We start from the raw sequence: 17,123 nt of genomic DNA on the forward strand, positions 1-17,123 counted from the left end.
CCTTGGCACACTGGACCCCACATCCAGGCTGCACCATTCTCATTCCTCTCACCTTCAGTCCCTGAGACCCACACTAGTCCCCGTGCTCTGCCCAAAGGCCAGCTTCTCTGTGGAGCCTCATCCAAGCCCTGCCCTGCCCTCCCCGATGTGCCATCCACTGCCCCTAAGAACTCCCGTCTGAACAGCCCTGGCACTGGGGTGGGGGGAGCTTCTGGAGGGCAGGGCCACTGACTTCCAGAGTGATATCACCTTAGGAAGGTGTGCTGCATTGCCCAAGACAGAATCCGCACAGAGCGGACCAGACTGTGAAGCACCGATGCCTGCCTGGGGTCGATAGTTAAGGCTGGCTGGATTGTAAGTATGTGTTATAAAGGAATTCACTTCACTGTGCCATTACACTTTTCAAAATAAACACGTTTGTCTGCTTTATGAGAGGCCAGAAGCCTGGGCAGCCCTTGCTCCAGCAGAGAGGCCTGTGACTAACGCAGAACGCTGCGGGCTATGGGGTCCAGGCATCGGCACAGAGTCCAGTTCTGAGCCGGGATTCAAGAGAGGCTCACAAGAGAGGAGGGGAGCCTCTTCCTCCATGTGGACCCGCTACATATGAGACGTGAAACACAGACAGCAGCACAGTAGACACGACCCTGTTCTGACACTCACCAGCTTCACAAAGATGCCGAACAGGCAGAAGCAGGAGGACGTCACGGAAAGTCACCGTACCTCTGAATACAGAGGCGCTGCTACTGAAATGACACGGGGCGCCTCTCCAACAGGCTGAAAGAAACAATGGCAGCTGAATGCCGTGTCTTAGAGGCTGTCAGGTGGAGGATGCTGAGGTCAAAGGGGGAAACTGCTCAGGACAGGAGCCCCCCATGAGCCTCACCCCACCATTCAGGGTCAGCACAGGAGCCCCCTATGAGCCACACCCCCACCACACAGGGCTGAGTGCCAGAGACACACCCTCCGTGGCACCCGAGAGGGAATGTTTGAAGAAACAGCCTGAACTCGGCCTGAAGGAAACGGCCGAGCATGGGAGGGGATTCCTGGCAATAAGCTCATAAACCACAGGCAGCCCCACAGGCCACCAGGTGGGGGTCTCTGCAGACTGGGAGCCAGCAAAAGCAAACACTGTTTCTAAAGGATGATGAATTTCCTTTTCTTTGAAAGGAGCAATACAAAAATTGATCAGAAATATACTATTTAAGAAGAAACTACCAAGGAAATGAAGAATAAAAAGGATTTTTCTCTTCTGCCAGTTCAACTATGTGACTGAGCCACGGAGATTAAAAGTAGCTACCAGTCATTTCTATGTACTTTGTGGTAGAGTAAGTGCCTCCTTGAGCAAAACCCACTTATTTTTAATATTCACTAATACCCTGTGCTCATACCCAAGGTCATAAATTAGCAGAATTCCCGGGAAAGCATTGCCTACGATAAAGAAGAGACTCTGAATAATGAAAAGCAGCTGCCCTTCTCATTCGGCATCAATACCACGTGACGTTTGATGGGGACTAATGTGGGATTAACTACACGCCTATTCATTAGGTTTTGTATCATTTTGTATAAAATTAGCAAAATGAATGCCCTTTGAATTCTACCGCCAGGGTGATCTCCCTGCATTAATAACAGCAGCCTCAGGTCCTCAGGCCCTTGAGGGAACCAGACGCCAGCAGCCACTGGGCTTCCAGGCAGCTGGCAGGTGGCAGGTGCAGGCAGCACCCAGCACTCCCAGTAATTTCAACAGCAGGCTCTTGAGTTCCGTATGTTGGTAACACAGGCACCACCACACGTCCTTCCAAAGGGGTCCGCCCATCACCACAGGGCGTTTGTGATGACACTATTAGGATTCCACATCATCTTTTAAAACAGAAACCATAAGAAACTCCTTTTGAATTTGAAATTCTTCCCTGCTATCATGTCAGCCTGTCTACGTCTCACCTGAAACTCAGTAAGAGGCTCCTCTTCACCGTGCTAAGCATTCTCCCAAGGCCAATGGGCCAGTCACTGTGCTAAGCGCTCTCCCGAGGCTGATGGGCCAGTCGCTGTGCTAAGCACTCTCCCAAGGCCAATGGGCGAGTCACCAGTCACCAACCGTGCTAAGCGCTCTCCTGAGGCCGATGGGCCAGTCACCACACATGGGCATGTCCACTGCCTAACTGCAAGATCTTCACGGTCACAAAATTCTTTTTTATAATCTCTTGGGTTTTTTTGTTTCTTTGTTTGTCTTTGAGACAGGGTCTCCCTCTGTGGCCCAGGCTGGAGTCCAGTGATGCAATCTTGGCTCACTGCAACCTCTGCCTCTTGGGTTCAAGTGATTTTCCCACCTCAGCCTCCCAAGTAGCTGAGGTTTGCGCCACCACACCCAGCTAATTTTTTTGTATTTTTAGTAGAGATGGGGTTTCACCATATTGGTCAGTCTGGTCTTGAACTCCCAACCTCAAGTGACCCGCCCACCTTGGCCTCCTAAAAAGCTGGGTTTACAGGTGTGAGCCACTGCACCCGGCCAATCTGTTTCTTATATAGCATCAGGCACGTTAATGACACCATAGAATTATTCAAAATATTTCTTTAAAAATCATGCATGAATGTAAACAATTTTGCACACGTTCAAGAAGCAAGAAACATTCTGACTCACACAGCCCCAGGAGTTAACATGGAGGCACTGGTGCAAGTTAGCAAATTCAGGTGTTTAGAAAGTTGTCAATATGAGACTCAAATATACATTTCCTATGTGGCTCCCCCTTGGTGCAGCACTTCGATAAATAACATGAACACATTTGAAATGACCAAGAAACTAGCTTTCAAATAATCAACCTCATTTTCTCTAGAGAGCCATAAAATAAATCAAAGGTCCTTGTCTGTGAGTATATTGTTATGATTTTTAAAAATATAACAAGATTGCCATTCCTAGCATCCTTGAGGTCCTGCAAACCTAATTCCAGTGGCATTGCTCCCCAGTACTGGAGAAACTGCCAATTATGGAATAATTATCAATGCATTTCTGCATAATACCTGATCACGGATTTGGTCTTAAATATCTCCAATAATCACTTCTAACAGGGAACTAGAGCAAGCGAAACAGATGCCATGGAGGGAGGGAGCTCTGGCAGCCACGAGGCACTGAAGCCGTTGTTGGGACCCCCCATTCCTCTTGTGTGGGAGTGTTTGGTATGGATCCCACTGACTTTTCGCGCTGGGACCGCACTGGACCGCCCAGCTGGAGTGAGGATGCTGGGCTGCTTTTCTGAGTTGCACCCCAGCTCCACAAGCCTCACAGCAAAGTATGGCAACAAAGTGATACTGGGGACTCAAGTCTCCACAAACCTTAAATCAGACTGCAGAAGTTTAGTACAACTTTGCAAAGCACTGTATTTCAACCACAAATTCTCAGCCCCCTAAATCACCACCTTGAGCAAAGGAGTTACTGAGGGCACGAGGATATCCCATAAGCAAAACCCGCAGCAGCCAAAACAGATAGGACCAGCAATTCGCTCCATCCCTTAGAACATGGTGGCTACTTCACACCTTGATTACTCTCACTGGAAAAAGAAACTTCAAGTTTACAGGGTGCCAGTACAGTGACGCCTCAATCAACAAGAACTAAGTATTGAAAACCCGAAATAAACCAGAGTATTTTGCTGCATTTTACACTGGGAAAAAAAGACACAAATCTAAGCCAAAAAAAAAAGTTCATAGATTTAGCAATATGAAGGACTGGCTAAAACCAAGTGTCATTTCCCGCTGTGTCTGGGTCAGTGCGTTCCGTCCCATCTTATCAATGATTACGGAACGGGAGCGCCCTGCCTGCGGAACGGCCCTAATGCACTGAAAACCATCAGGCTGAGGTTCTGTTATGCTTCCTGTATTTTTCTTACTAGGCAGGAAGATTAAACAATACACTCTACAAGAGTTTTCAACAAGTTAAAAAAAAAAAAAAAGGCAGGTTGAGGAAAATGCAACATTGTGTCCACCACCCCATTCTGTTCTTCAAGACTCTGGAGAGTAAAGCTTTGTGTTTTTCACTCAATGACAATTATTAATCATATAACAAAGATTACTCAAGCTCTATCTGTAAGTACATCTCAAAAATGTGTGATTCGCAATGCCCAGAACCCTGGGCTCTAAACAGTGAAACCGTCTGGAAGTCGGCTGGTTTTTACTGAAACCTCCCAGATACTTTGTGGTGTCTCTGCCCACCGCAGTCGGGAGCAGGGCCGGTGTGTGCTCCTGGTCTGGTACAAAATGAAACACCTCAAAGAAAATTGCACGTGCTCTGCACACACTGGGATTACTACAAACACCAAATCTTGCTTTTCCAAAAGCCGGATTTGTTCTCAGTCACTTGCAGCCTGTGTCTCCTGCCTTCTATCTGAGCCAGTTCCACACATCAGGGCAGCCCAGTCCCTCTCCACACAGTGAAATCCCAGATGGTGCCCACGGACAGCCACATTGCCCTGTGACTGCCCCTCGTCCCCTCACTGCACACCAGATTTCCACGGAAACTGAGACCTTCCTCTGGGTTGCCCCATGTGGGTAGTGTGAGTCTCTCTCTGCCCTGGCTGTGCGTGTGTGTGTGTGTGCGCACACGTGTGTGCGCGTGTACGTGTGTGCAGAAACAGCCTCACCTGTGGCCTTCTCCACATCCTCAGTGGTCACGTTTTGGACATTGGCGCTCACTTTGAAGGTCACTGCTGGTCCGAGAACCCTGAAAGGGATAATTTAAAATAAGTTCATAACGAAGTCTACGCACCACACTGCTTTTCTGAAAACGACATGGAAAACACTGGTGTGTTTTTAAAAACGCAAACATCCAAGGCCGCTGTGGCTCCAGGCGTCGACTCCACCGGACGTCGGTTTTCCTTCACACCATGACCTTTGTTTCCATTTGCCAGGAATTCCGTTTTTGGGCTTTGCTTTTCCAAAACACACATCACAGTGTAATATGCTATCCTAAAAAATTCACATCAACCTCCGAACCCAGCAACAGCAAGCAGATATTCTTGCTAGAGAAAAAGAAAAGTTGTTATTGAAATAGATTTTAGTCTTTGGTCCCCAAGGGAGATGTATGAATCTAGAGCAGAGAGGAAAGAGACTAGTATTTTTTAAACTCTTTTGACAGGAACCATTTAAAAAACTACCAAAGTCATTAAGAACTACTCTGTATAAAAACAACTGGCAGGGAATTGCCAGACAGGAATTATCAAAATTGTGTGAAGCTTTTTAAATGCTATGTCAACCACAATTTTGAAAAAATACCTTACTTTTTAAACCATTTAATTCATCTGAAGACCCCATATGCAGTAGAAACTGATTATTGTGCCTACAGCCATCTCAAAATGAATTAGGAATCCAGGGTCCATTCCCAAAGACAGACAGACTGACCCCATGTCCACAGATGACAGTCACAGATAGCTCTTCCTGGAACAGACCCCTTAAATGTCTTCTAAGAAGTAAATCCCCGGAACAGACAGGAAATGCGAAGAGGACCCAATTTAGGTGGGAGAGGGCAGCTAAGACTGTTGCTTCCTGGTCCCTGGGAGGTGCCTGCACTGACATCTAAGCTGTGAAACTGGGTACCATGTAGCCCAGGGTCCCTTGCTGTCCCCACTGCAGCCACACACCCTCCACCACAGGCTCATCCCAAGGCAGCATATGACACCGAGGCTGTGGATATTGCACCCAAAATCCTTTCAACCTCACATGTATTTTTGATTCAGATATCTCTGCTCATGATACCTTAGTCCCAACCTCTGGTCTTCCTCCTTGGGATTTTTGCTCATTCTCCCAGCCAGGGCCAGCTCCTCCACGTGCAAGCCCTTGGTGAAGGGGACTGTCATGCCATTATGAGGCAGCACAATTACCATCCTAACACCATGGCTGAATGTTCCATGTGGAAGTCTTAGCATCACTTTGAACTCAACAAGGTCTCCCTTGAATCAGCGCCTGCTCTGAGGAGCAAACAGCATTCTAACCTTACAGATATTCCCTTTGGCTTCCTTATGCCAGGAATATCCAGCTAGTCACCAAATTCTGCGGAAACCCTTGGAAAATGCACCATGTCCACCACTGTCTCTTGGTTCCTACTGTGATCTTCTAGTCCAAGCCTGTGCCCTGTCACAGCAGAGCTGAGTGACTTCCTGCGTCCAGCTCTACTGCATGCAAAATGCCCTTGGAAGCCGCCTCCAGGGATGACCATGGAGCAGGAGCTGGTGTCTTCTCGAGCCCAGGCCCCAGGCCCGTCTACGGTGCCTCGGCTGGGCCCTCTGCTGGTCCCCACTATGGGCCCTCGGAAAGGAGGAGGCCACTCCCTCCCTGGACTGCAGCTCTCCTGCCAACGATATTCCACTCGCTCATGAGTGCTGAGTTCTACCCCCTCTCAAAGCCCTACTCCCGAGTGAGCACTGTGAGAGTGGCCGATTCTCCCTGTCTCCACAGTCTTCCAGAAGGGCCCTGGGTGCCTGATATTTAGTGCTCAAATGGCACACCAGACGTTTTATAGATGTTTTCCTTCTTCCCGAGCAGAGGATGGGCTCTTTGAGGCATGCATGATGGTTTCTGCCACGGCCTCACCCACGCAGGAGGTGATCAATTCATATTTGTGACCGGTTCAACATTTTGGTTGAATGGTTTCCTAAAATTAAGAGAAAGTCCTCATTAACACAAGCAGCACTCATGTACCCCTGAAACAACGCTGAGGACAGAGAGCTCAGCCACAGGGCTTCAAGCTTACACACGGCATCTGTGAAACTGTGAATCTCGACCACATCTGAAGATTCCCTGACAGATGGGACTGGAATTTCCTAAACCTAATTTTTCCCTCACGTGCTGAAAGTTTTCTCTAAAGGCTATGAGGAGGTTCTTGGTTCCTCAGAGTCCAAAGACCCAGACCCCTATGCTATGAAGAAGCATGTGACCCATACATGGCCCCGTATTTCACGTGGGGGCCGCAGGAGAGGCCCACACAGCCCGTGTCCTTCCTTGCACGCAAGCCGAGCGTCACCATCGCGTGGGGCTGTGGTCATCACCAGGGAGTGCTCCTGACACCCTCGGGGTACATCTCGCAGGCGGTGAGCACCCAGTGACCGTCGCTGTCAGCCCCGGCAAGACCCAGGTGCCTGCGGCCACGGTGCACTGAGCCCTGGCTCTGGCCCTTGTGCTCTCAGGAACCCTGTGGGAGGACGGGGCATGAGGAGCCGTCTCCGGAGGAGACTCGGTGGGTAACGTGACCCCAACTGCGTAACCTTCCCTAACTTGAATATGTGCAGGCTCTTCCCTAAAACCCATAGTGGCTGCTCTGACGTGGGAAGAAGTCTCTATCCCAAGGCCCCAGTACAGGTCTAACTCCATGAGTCACTGTTCTGTGGCCCTCCTGGGCCCTTCCGCTGGGCCTCAGTTTACTCAGCTGTCGAGTGTGGCAAGGCCCATAGGTCCTCTTGGACTTGCTTTGGCCTAGGAGACCCTGGTTTTCAATAAACTCTGGTGGCCAGGCCCAGCGGGTCTGCAGTAAACAGGGGCAACACTGGGGGCTCCAGAGCTGAGCTGCTGGCTCTGCCCCCAGCACCATCAGCAGCAGAGATCCCTCCCCACAAGATGAACTTGCCCTGGCATTTGTTACCAACCCCACCCGCCACCCCCCCTCCCCCCACCCGCCACGTCTGCTGTGCAGGTGGCAGATGGCTGAGTGCTGTGTGGTCCAGGTGAGAGGCTTCTGGGGAGGGAGTGAGATCAGCCTTCCCACCAACTTCTTTCTAACCAGGGAGCCTTGGTTGTCTCTGCCATCTTGTTTAGCTTTCTGTCTCTTTAGACATTTGGGGAAAACTGAATAAATCCCATGTGCATATTGCCAGCATCAAAAGGGGAATTTCTGTACTAATCAGGAAATAAAAAGTAAAACAGAGATGCCTAGAGCCCTGCAGAGTCTCTTAGGAGCAAGTATTGCACCTAATATTACAGCTCTTGGGGAGAAAACACCCACGACGCCCATCCACACCCACGACACTCATCCACATCCTCGACGCCCATCCACACAGATGCCCATACACTCCCACGACACTCATCCACACCCACGATGCCCATGCACACAGATGCCCATACACTCCCACGACACTCATCCACACCCACGATGCCCATCCACACGGATGCCCATACACTCCCACAACTCCCATCCACACCCACGACACCCATCCACACCCTCGACGCCCATCCACACCCACGACGCCCATCCACATCCTCGACGCCCATCCACACCCACCACGCCCATCCACACCGACGCCCATCCACACCCTCGATGCCCATCCACACCCACGACGCCCATCCACACCCACGACGCTCATCCACACCCACGACGCCCCCCCACACCCACGACGCCCATCCACACCCACGACACCCATCCACACAGATGCCCATACATTCCCACGACACCCATCCACACCCACGACGCCCATCCACACCCACGACGCCCATCCACACCCACCACGCCCATCCACACCCACGACGCTCATCCACACCCACGATGCCCACCCACACCCACGACGCCCATCCACACGGATGCCCATACATTCCCACGACACCCATCCACACCCACGACGCCCATCCACACAGATGCCCATCCACACCCATGACGCCCATCCACATCCACCACGCCCATCCACACCCTCGATGCCCATCCACAGATGCCCATCCACACCCATGACGCCCATCCACACCCACCACGCCCATCCACACCCACGACGCCCATCCACATGGATGCCCATACATTCCCACGACACCCATCCACACCCATGACGCCCATCCATACCCACCACGCCCATCCACACCCTCGACGCCCATCCACACAGATACCCATCCACACCCTCGACGCCCATCCACACCCTCGACGCCCATCCACACAGATACCCATCCACACCCACGACGCCCATCCACACCCTCGACGCCCATCCACACAGATACCCATCCACACCCACGACGCCCATCCACACCCATGACGCCCATCCACACAGATACCCATCCACACCCACGACGCCCATCCACACCCATGACGCCCATCCACACATGACCATCCACACCCATGACGCCCATCCACACCCATGACGCCCATCCACACAGATACCCATCCACACCCATGACGCCCATCCACACCCATGACGCCCATCCACACATGCCCATCCACACCCATGACGCCCATCCACACCCATGACACCCATCCACACCCATGACGCCCATCCACACCCACGATGCCCATCCACACATGCCCATCCACACCCACGACGCCCATCCACAACCACGATGCCCATCCACAACCACGATGCCCATCCACACCCACGACGCCCATCCACACCCATGATGCCCATCCACACCCACGACGCCCATCCACACCCACGATGCCCATCCACACCCATGACGCCCATCCACATACACGACGCCCATCCACATGGGTGTTTTCTCTGTCAGGCACATTGTAACCACGTGTCCCGGCCTCACACACAGTTAGAGCACTTCCTTCCCATTCCTGCTTTGGCTTTGAAGCATACTGTGAAATTCTTCATGGCTCCCTTCTCCACCAGGCACTCCTTACACAGTGCTCACCTGTCTAATTACAGACCTGCTTAGAAATTCCAGGGGCCAATTTTCAAACAGAACAGGCAGAGAGACCGAGCTGCAGAATCCTCCGCTGAGGGGGAGTTAGGAACAGGTAGCCCACCGCTCCCAGGCTGAAGCCACAATGATACAAACCGGGCCTCTGCACGATGAGATAACCATCAGAACAGACACACAGCCTGGCGTCCTCCTGCACCACTCCACACAGCTCCATGCCTTTTCCTCCTTAAACCCCTCACTCAGCCAAAAAGGGGGAATGGTCTGTTAAAGGCATGAGCCTGGCCATTCCCCAGCTGCCAGCGTTTGATTAATAACTGCTTTCCTCTGCCCACATCTCACTCTCATGTTTTCGGCCTCTGAGTGGCAAACAGCTGGACTTGAGCCAGTTACAACACTAGGAACACCAGTCAGCACTCAGCACTGTGCTGGGGCCATTTAAACAACAAAACCACCAACGAAAAGCACAAAAAATGTGGAAAATGTGGCACTCAATAGACCATGAAGAGAAGCCTTGTTTTACAGTATGAGCTGAAACGAGAAGGCGGAGCTGTCCTCTCCCACCTGAGCACAGGCATGTCAGGCAACCTGAACTTTATGGCTCTGTGTGTGTCCAGGAATGACTTTGGCATAAGCATTGATTTGGGGTTACAAATTAATTTGCAAATACAGAATCTGCGAATGAACAGGATCATCGACTGCCTAGCATCTGTGTTGAAGCGCTTTCACACACATCAATAACCTTATTATCTTCTTCACATTTTTCAATTTTATACTGTAGAGAGGATGGGAGCACTGGAGCTTACAAAGCTTGAGATCCAATTGTTTGTTTAACCGCCACTTCCTCACAGGGCGATTTTGCACATTACATTATTTACCCTGCAAAATCGGGGGAACAAGACAAACATTGCAGGGCATTGGAGGATCGGGCAGGATAGCTGACATGCAACAGGGTTCCCTCTGAACCAAAGCTGTCAGTCTGTGCCCTGCTCAGTCAGGAGGGGTCTGCTCCTCCTCCAAATTCTTCCATAAAATCCACTCTCTAAATTGACTATGGCTTGTGTGGGTTCACACAGTCCCCGCATGCTGTACTGCTTTCTCAGGGAGCCTGGTTGCTTTCCTTCGGGAATGACGTGGTTGATACAAGGGAGGGGACTGTCTCTTTCCCGACCCTGGACCATGCAGTGAAGATCTCATGAGGAATCTGTAAATGGCCACGTCAGGGTAGATCTTGAAAGTGTCGTCCCGATGGTCGTGCCAGGCACATCTACGGGTAAGAAGCGTCTGATGCAAGAGCAGGAGGAGTTTCTGAGTCACTGTTCCTGGGAGAACCATCCACCTTTTGACAGTCAAATTCACTTACCGTGAAAGGTGACTCCTATTTAGGGTGGAAGAAATGCCAAAAAGGAATGCTGCCCACTCAGATGCAAACGCTTCTTCCCCTGATGAAGGAGGGAGTCTTCACACAAACCTTCTTCCCCTGATGAAAGGGAGAGTCTTCACACACATCCTTCTTCCCCTGATGAAAGAGGGAGTCTTCACACAAACCTTCTTCCCCTGATGAAAGAGGGAGTCTTCACGCAAACCTTCTTCCCCTGATGAAGAGGGAGTCTTCACACAAACCTTCTTCCCCTGATGAAAGAGGGAGTCTTCACACACATCCTTCTTCCCCAGATGAAAGGGGAGTCTTCACACACATCCTTCTTCCCCTGATGAAAGAGGGAGTCTTCACATAAACCTTCTTCCCCTGATGAAAGGGAGAGTCTTCACACAAACCTTCTTCCCCTGATGAAGAGGGAGTCTTCACACAAACCTTCTTCCTCTGATGAAAGAGGGAGTCTTCACACACATCCTTCTTCCCCAGATGAAAGGGGAGTCTTCACACACATCCTTCTTCCCCTGATGAAAGAGGGAGTCTTCACATAAACCTTCTTCCCCTGATGAAAGGGAGAGTCTTCACACACATCCTTCTTCCCCTGATGAAAGAGGGAGTCTTCACACAAACCCTTCTTCCCCTGATGAAAGCGGGAGTCTTCACACACATCCTTCTTCCCCTGAGGAAAGAGGGAGTCTTCACACACATCCTTCTTCCCCTGATGAAAGAGGGAGTCTTCACGCAAACCTTCTTCCCCTGATGAAAGAGGGAGTCTTCACGCAAACCTTCTTCCCCTGATGAAAGAGGGAGTCTTCACGCAAACCTTCTTCCCCTGATGAAAGAGGGAGTCTTCACGCAAACCTTCTTCCCCTGATGAAAGAGGGAGTCTTCACGCAAACCTTCTTCCCCTGATGAAAGAGGGAGTCTTCACGCAAACCTTCTTCCCCTGATGAAAGAGGGAGTCTTCACGCAAACCTTCTTCCCCTGATGAAAGAGGGAGTCTTCACACAAACCTTCTTCCCCTGATGAAAGAGGGAGTCTTCACACACATCCTTCTTCCCCTGATGAAAGAGGGAGTCTTCACACAAACCTTCTTCCCCTGATGAAAGAGGGAGTCTTCACACAAACCTTCTTCCCCTGATGAAAGAGGGAGTCTTCACACAAACCTTCTTCCCCTGATGAAAGAGGGAGTCTTCACACACATCCTTCTTCCCCTGATGAAAGAGGGAGTCTTCACACAAACCTTCTTCCCCTGATGAAAGAGGGAGTCTTCACACAAACCTTCTTCCCCTGATGAAAGAGGGAGTCTTCACGCAAACCTTCTTCCCCTGATGAAAGAGGGAGTCTTCACGCAAACCTTCTTCCCCTGATGAAAGAGGGAGTCTTCACACAAACCTTCTTCCCCTGATGAAAGGGGGAGTCTTCACACAAACCTTCTTCCCCTGATGAAGAGGGAGTCTTCACACAAACCTTCTTCCTCTGATGAAAGAGGGAGTCTTCACACAAACCTTCTTCCCCTGATGAAAGAGGGAGTCTTCACGCAAACCTTCTTCCCCTGATGAAAGAGGGAGTCTTCACACACATCATTCTTCCCCTGACGAAAGGGGGAGTCTTCACACAAACCCTTCTTCCCCTGATGAAAGAGGGAGTCTTCACACAAACCTTCTTCCCCTGACTTTCGGGGAGTCTTCACACAAACCTTCTTCCCCTGATGAAAGAGGGAGTCTTCACACAAACCTTCTTCCCCTGATGAAAGAGGGAGTCTTCACACACATCCTTCTTCCTCTGATGAAAGGGGGAGTCTTCACACAAACCTTCTTCCCCTGATGAAAGAGGGAGTCTTCACACACATCATTCTTCCCCTGACGAAAGGGGGAGTCTTCACACAAACCTTCTTCCCCTGATGAAAGAGGGAGTCTTCACACAAACCTTCTTCCCCTGATGAAAGAGGGAGTCTTCACACAACCTTCTTCCCCTGATGAAAGAGGGAATCTTCACACACATCCTTCTTCCCCTGACTTTCGGGGAGTCTTCACACAAACCTTCTTCCCCTGATGAAAGAGGGAGTCTTCACACAAACCTTCTTCCCCTGATGAAAGAGGGAGTCTTCACACAAACCTTCTTCCCCTGATGAAAGAGGGGGTCTTCACACACATCCTTCCTCCCCTGATAAAAGAGGGGGTTTTCACACAAACCTTCTTCCCCTGACGAAAGAGGGGGTCTTCACACAAACCTTCTTCTCCTGATGAAAAGGGGAGTGTTCAGACAAATCCTTCTTCCCCTGATGAAAGAGGGAGTCTTCACACAAAGGCTTCTTCCCCTGACGAAAGAGGGAGTCTTCACACAAACCCTTCCTCCCCTGATGAAAGAGGGAGTCTTCACACACATCCTTCCTCCCCTGATAAAATAGGGGGTCTTCACACAAACCTTTTTCCCCTGACAAAAGAGGGGGTCTTCACACAAACCTTCTTCCCCTGATGAAAAGGGGAGTGTTCACACAAATCCTTCTTCCCCTGATGAAAGAGGGAGTCTTCACACAAATCCTTCTTCCCCTGATGAAAGAGGGAGTCTTCACACACATCCTTCCTCCCCTGATAAAAGAGGGGGTCTTCACACAAACCCGTCTTCCCCTGACGAAAGAGGGAGTCTTCACACACATCCTTCCTCCCCTGATAAAAGAGGGGTCTTCACACAAACCCGTCTTCCCCTGACGAAAGAGGGAGTCTTCACACACATCCTTCTTCCACTGATGAACGAGGGAGTCTTCACACAAACCCTTCCTCCCCTGATGAAAGAGGGAGTCTTCACACACATCTGCTGCCTAGAGCCCTCAGAGGTGTGATACTCAAACAATGTGTTCACATGGGTTCTATGAAGAATACATTAGGAGAAACAAAAGCTATTTATTGCCGCTAGGAGTCATCTCCTAATTGGGCTGGAAATAACATGAAAAAATATATCCCTGAGATTCTACAGAATTCACTGACTTAAAACTACCTTTAACCAAAATAAGGAAACCATATATGTTGTACATAGATAAGAGATCGTTTCATCACTGTAATTTTAGCTATAGTTACCTCTATTTTAAATATCATTCCATTTATTCCTGAGTTCTTTATCACTCAGTGGTTCCACTTGATACTTTACTACATATTGATAATTGCTCATTTCTTTTTATGGTCATAAAACATGCCAACAAAGAAGAGAAGTGACATCTAGCATTTTAACACTGATTTTATTGCTTGTGTTCTAGGATACTCCTATCACTCAAGACTTATGAGACAAACATACCAGCCCTCCAACAACCAGACTGTTGAGTGTAAGAGTTCTGCGTAAAAGGCCTTTTCTTAACTGAGGACTATTTGGAAATCTCTTTTTCCCCTACTTTTATGAGTGAAATAATTTAAAAATACATATAATTATCTGCCTTTAGAACATCAATATACTGATGTACTCATATTTGTTGTCTTAGCAATCATATATCTCAAAGTGATTTTCTGAATATTAGTTTTCAGGGCATGACACTTTAACCACAGGAAAGAAAACACAGAGCTCCATCTGTTCTTAGACCAACTGTCCGGGTGAGAATGAAGAAGATGAACAAATCTCTGACAAAAGCTTCCATGTTTCGGAAATGGTTTTAAATAAGAACCGAGGCTTCCATTTGGTTGGGTTAGTCTGGGAGTTGTTATTTCTGTATAGTAACGACTATACAGTCGATACATAACACAGGCTTATTTGTATCAAGTCAACCTTTAAGGGCTACAATAAATGTAACACATTTGACTACGGTTTTCTGAATAGACACTGCCTAAGCAGTAGTTAACAAGTTTGTAGTCCGTTTAAATAAAGACAGGCCTCAGGTACTAGATTCCCTTGACTTTTTGTGGATAAAAAGAAGATAGCCAAGGCATATATGGCAACAAATATAGTTTTAAAGTTAATCATTTAATGTTGATGCTTTACAACCAACATAAAAGTAAATGCTTCTCTTTTCAACTGGTGAATTTTCTTGAAAGTTGTTTAGAAATGAAAAAAACAAAACTTCTGTAGACTGTTTTTTGTTTGTTTATTTTACTAGCATGCTCTCTGCTGGCTTGACAGACTGACCTGTGCTTTGTCTATTTGACACCTGGATTTGGAGTGAAGCCCATAACATGAATAGATGGGTGTGTGAGGGATAGGTGATAGACGGTTGGGTAGAGAGATGGTTGGGTGAGTGGGTGGGTGGGTGAGAGATAGGTGATGGATGGGTAGAGAGATGGTTGGGTGGATGGGTGAGGGACAGGTGATAGATAGATGAGTAGAGAGATGGTTGGGTGGGTGGAAGATAGGTGATGGACGGGTAGAGAGATGGTTGGGTGGGTGAAGGATAGGTGATAGATGGATGGGTAGAGAGATGGTTGGGTGGGTGGATGGGTGAGGGATAGGTGATGGATGGGTAGAGAGATGGGTGGGTGGGTGAGTGAGGGATAGGTGATAGATGGATGGGTAGAGAGATGGTTGGGTGGGTGGGTGAGGGATAGGTGATGGATGGGTAGAGAGATGGGGGGTGGGGGATAGGTGATAGATGGATGAGTAGAGAGATGGTTGGGTGGGTGGGTGGGTGGATGGGTGAGGGATCGGTGATGGATGGGTAGAGAGATGGTTGGGTGGGTGGGTGGGTGAGGGATAGGTGATAGATGGTTGGGTAGAGAGATGGGTGGGTGAGGGATAGGTAGAGAGATGGTTGGGTGGGTGGATGGGTGAGGGATAGGTGATAGATGAGTAGAGAAATGGTTGGGTGGGTGGATGGGTGAGGGATAGGTGATAGATGGGTAGAGAGATGGTTGGGTGAGTGGGTAGATGGATGAGTAGATGGGTGAATGGGTGGGTGGAGATATATATACACATATATACATGTATATGTGTGTATATATGCATACATATATACATGTGCATATATATACATATATATGTGTGTGTGTATATATATGTAGGTGAGTGGGTGGGAGGGAGGATGGGTGGATGGATGGATGGATGGGTGGGTGGATGGATGGATAGATGGGTGGGTGGGTGGATGGATAGATGGGTGGGTGGATGGATGGATAGACGGGTGGGTGGATGGATGGATAGATGGGTGGGTGGATGGATGGATAGATGGGTGGGTGGGTGGGTGGGTGGAAGGATGGATGGATGGGTAGAGAGATGGATAAGTGGATAGATATATGGGTGGATGGCTGGCTGGATGGATGGGGAGGTAGACGGATGGATGGATGAAAAATGGGTAGGTGGGTGGTTTGGTGGATAGAGATGTGTATGTATTTATTGCTTATATTAATTCAAACATAATTAGACACTTTCTTAAAATACTGTTTATAGCTTAAGAATCCTTTTGCATTAAACCTTTCCCATCTTGTGGGCTATACATTTAGTGAATTGCTCATTCTGTTTCTTAGTCAGTATTATGTTCAGAGAAACACAGTGCTAATAAAGGTCTCAAAATTATCAAACAAAATCATGATTTAAGAGACTTACTATATCTGGCTGAACATAATTTGAGGCCAGGTAAAACCTGGAAGAGCTCACTACACACAGTACATGTTTTAGGGGCTCCCTAAAGCCAGCCCCTCAGCCTCAAGGTAGAGGCACAGGGGAACTTCCAAGAAACAAGCCCTGTGTCTGGCCTTGAGTAGGTGGGCGCAAACCAAGAGAGCACGCTGCTGTGGTGCTCGGTAACAACCACAAAATTTGACCTAAGGCAACTTGTTTGGCAATCCCTATTTTATAGATGAATAAGTTGAAACCCTTGTAGTTTTAGGTGCTAGCTCCAAATAGTCCAATTCTAATATCAATGCCACCACTAGAATCACAACTTCGGCGTTCTTGGCTGAGAGCCTTCTGCGAGGCACGAGGATAAGTGTGAGACCTACACACAGGCCTGCACCTCTGTCCTTTCCTGACTCTGCCGCTGGACCGACCCCCACACTGTAGACCCACACGCAGGCCTGCACCTCTGTCCTTTCCTGACTCTGCCACTGGACCGACCCCCACACCGTAGACCCACACGCAGGCCTGCACCACTGTCCTTTCCTGACTCTGCCGCTGGACCAACCCCCACACTGTAGAACCACACACAGGCCTGCACCTCTGTCCTTTCCTGACTCTGCTGCTG

General features: G+C 49.2%; 1 protein-coding gene across 7 annotated transcripts in view; it reads right to left on the reverse strand.

The window, feature by feature from the left end:
* PTPRN2 (protein tyrosine phosphatase receptor type N2) overlaps window positions 1–17,123 on the reverse strand; it is a 1,123,220-nt gene that overhangs the window by 600,907 nt on the left and 505,190 nt on the right. For all 7 annotated transcript variants that reach the window (XM_024358152.3, XM_024358150.3, XM_024358149.3 and 4 more), the window contains one exon: window positions 4,626–4,705. In XM_024358152.3, coding sequence (XP_024213920.2) covers window positions 4,626–4,705 — 80 coding nt within the window. The remainder of the gene's footprint in view (window positions 1–4,625; window positions 4,706–17,123) is intronic.

Source organism: Pan troglodytes, chromosome 6 (genome assembly GCF_028858775.2).
Source record: "Pan troglodytes isolate AG18354 chromosome 6, NHGRI_mPanTro3-v2.0_pri, whole genome shotgun sequence".
In the NCBI taxonomy this organism is placed as follows: Eukaryota; Metazoa; Chordata; class Mammalia; order Primates; family Hominidae; genus Pan; species Pan troglodytes.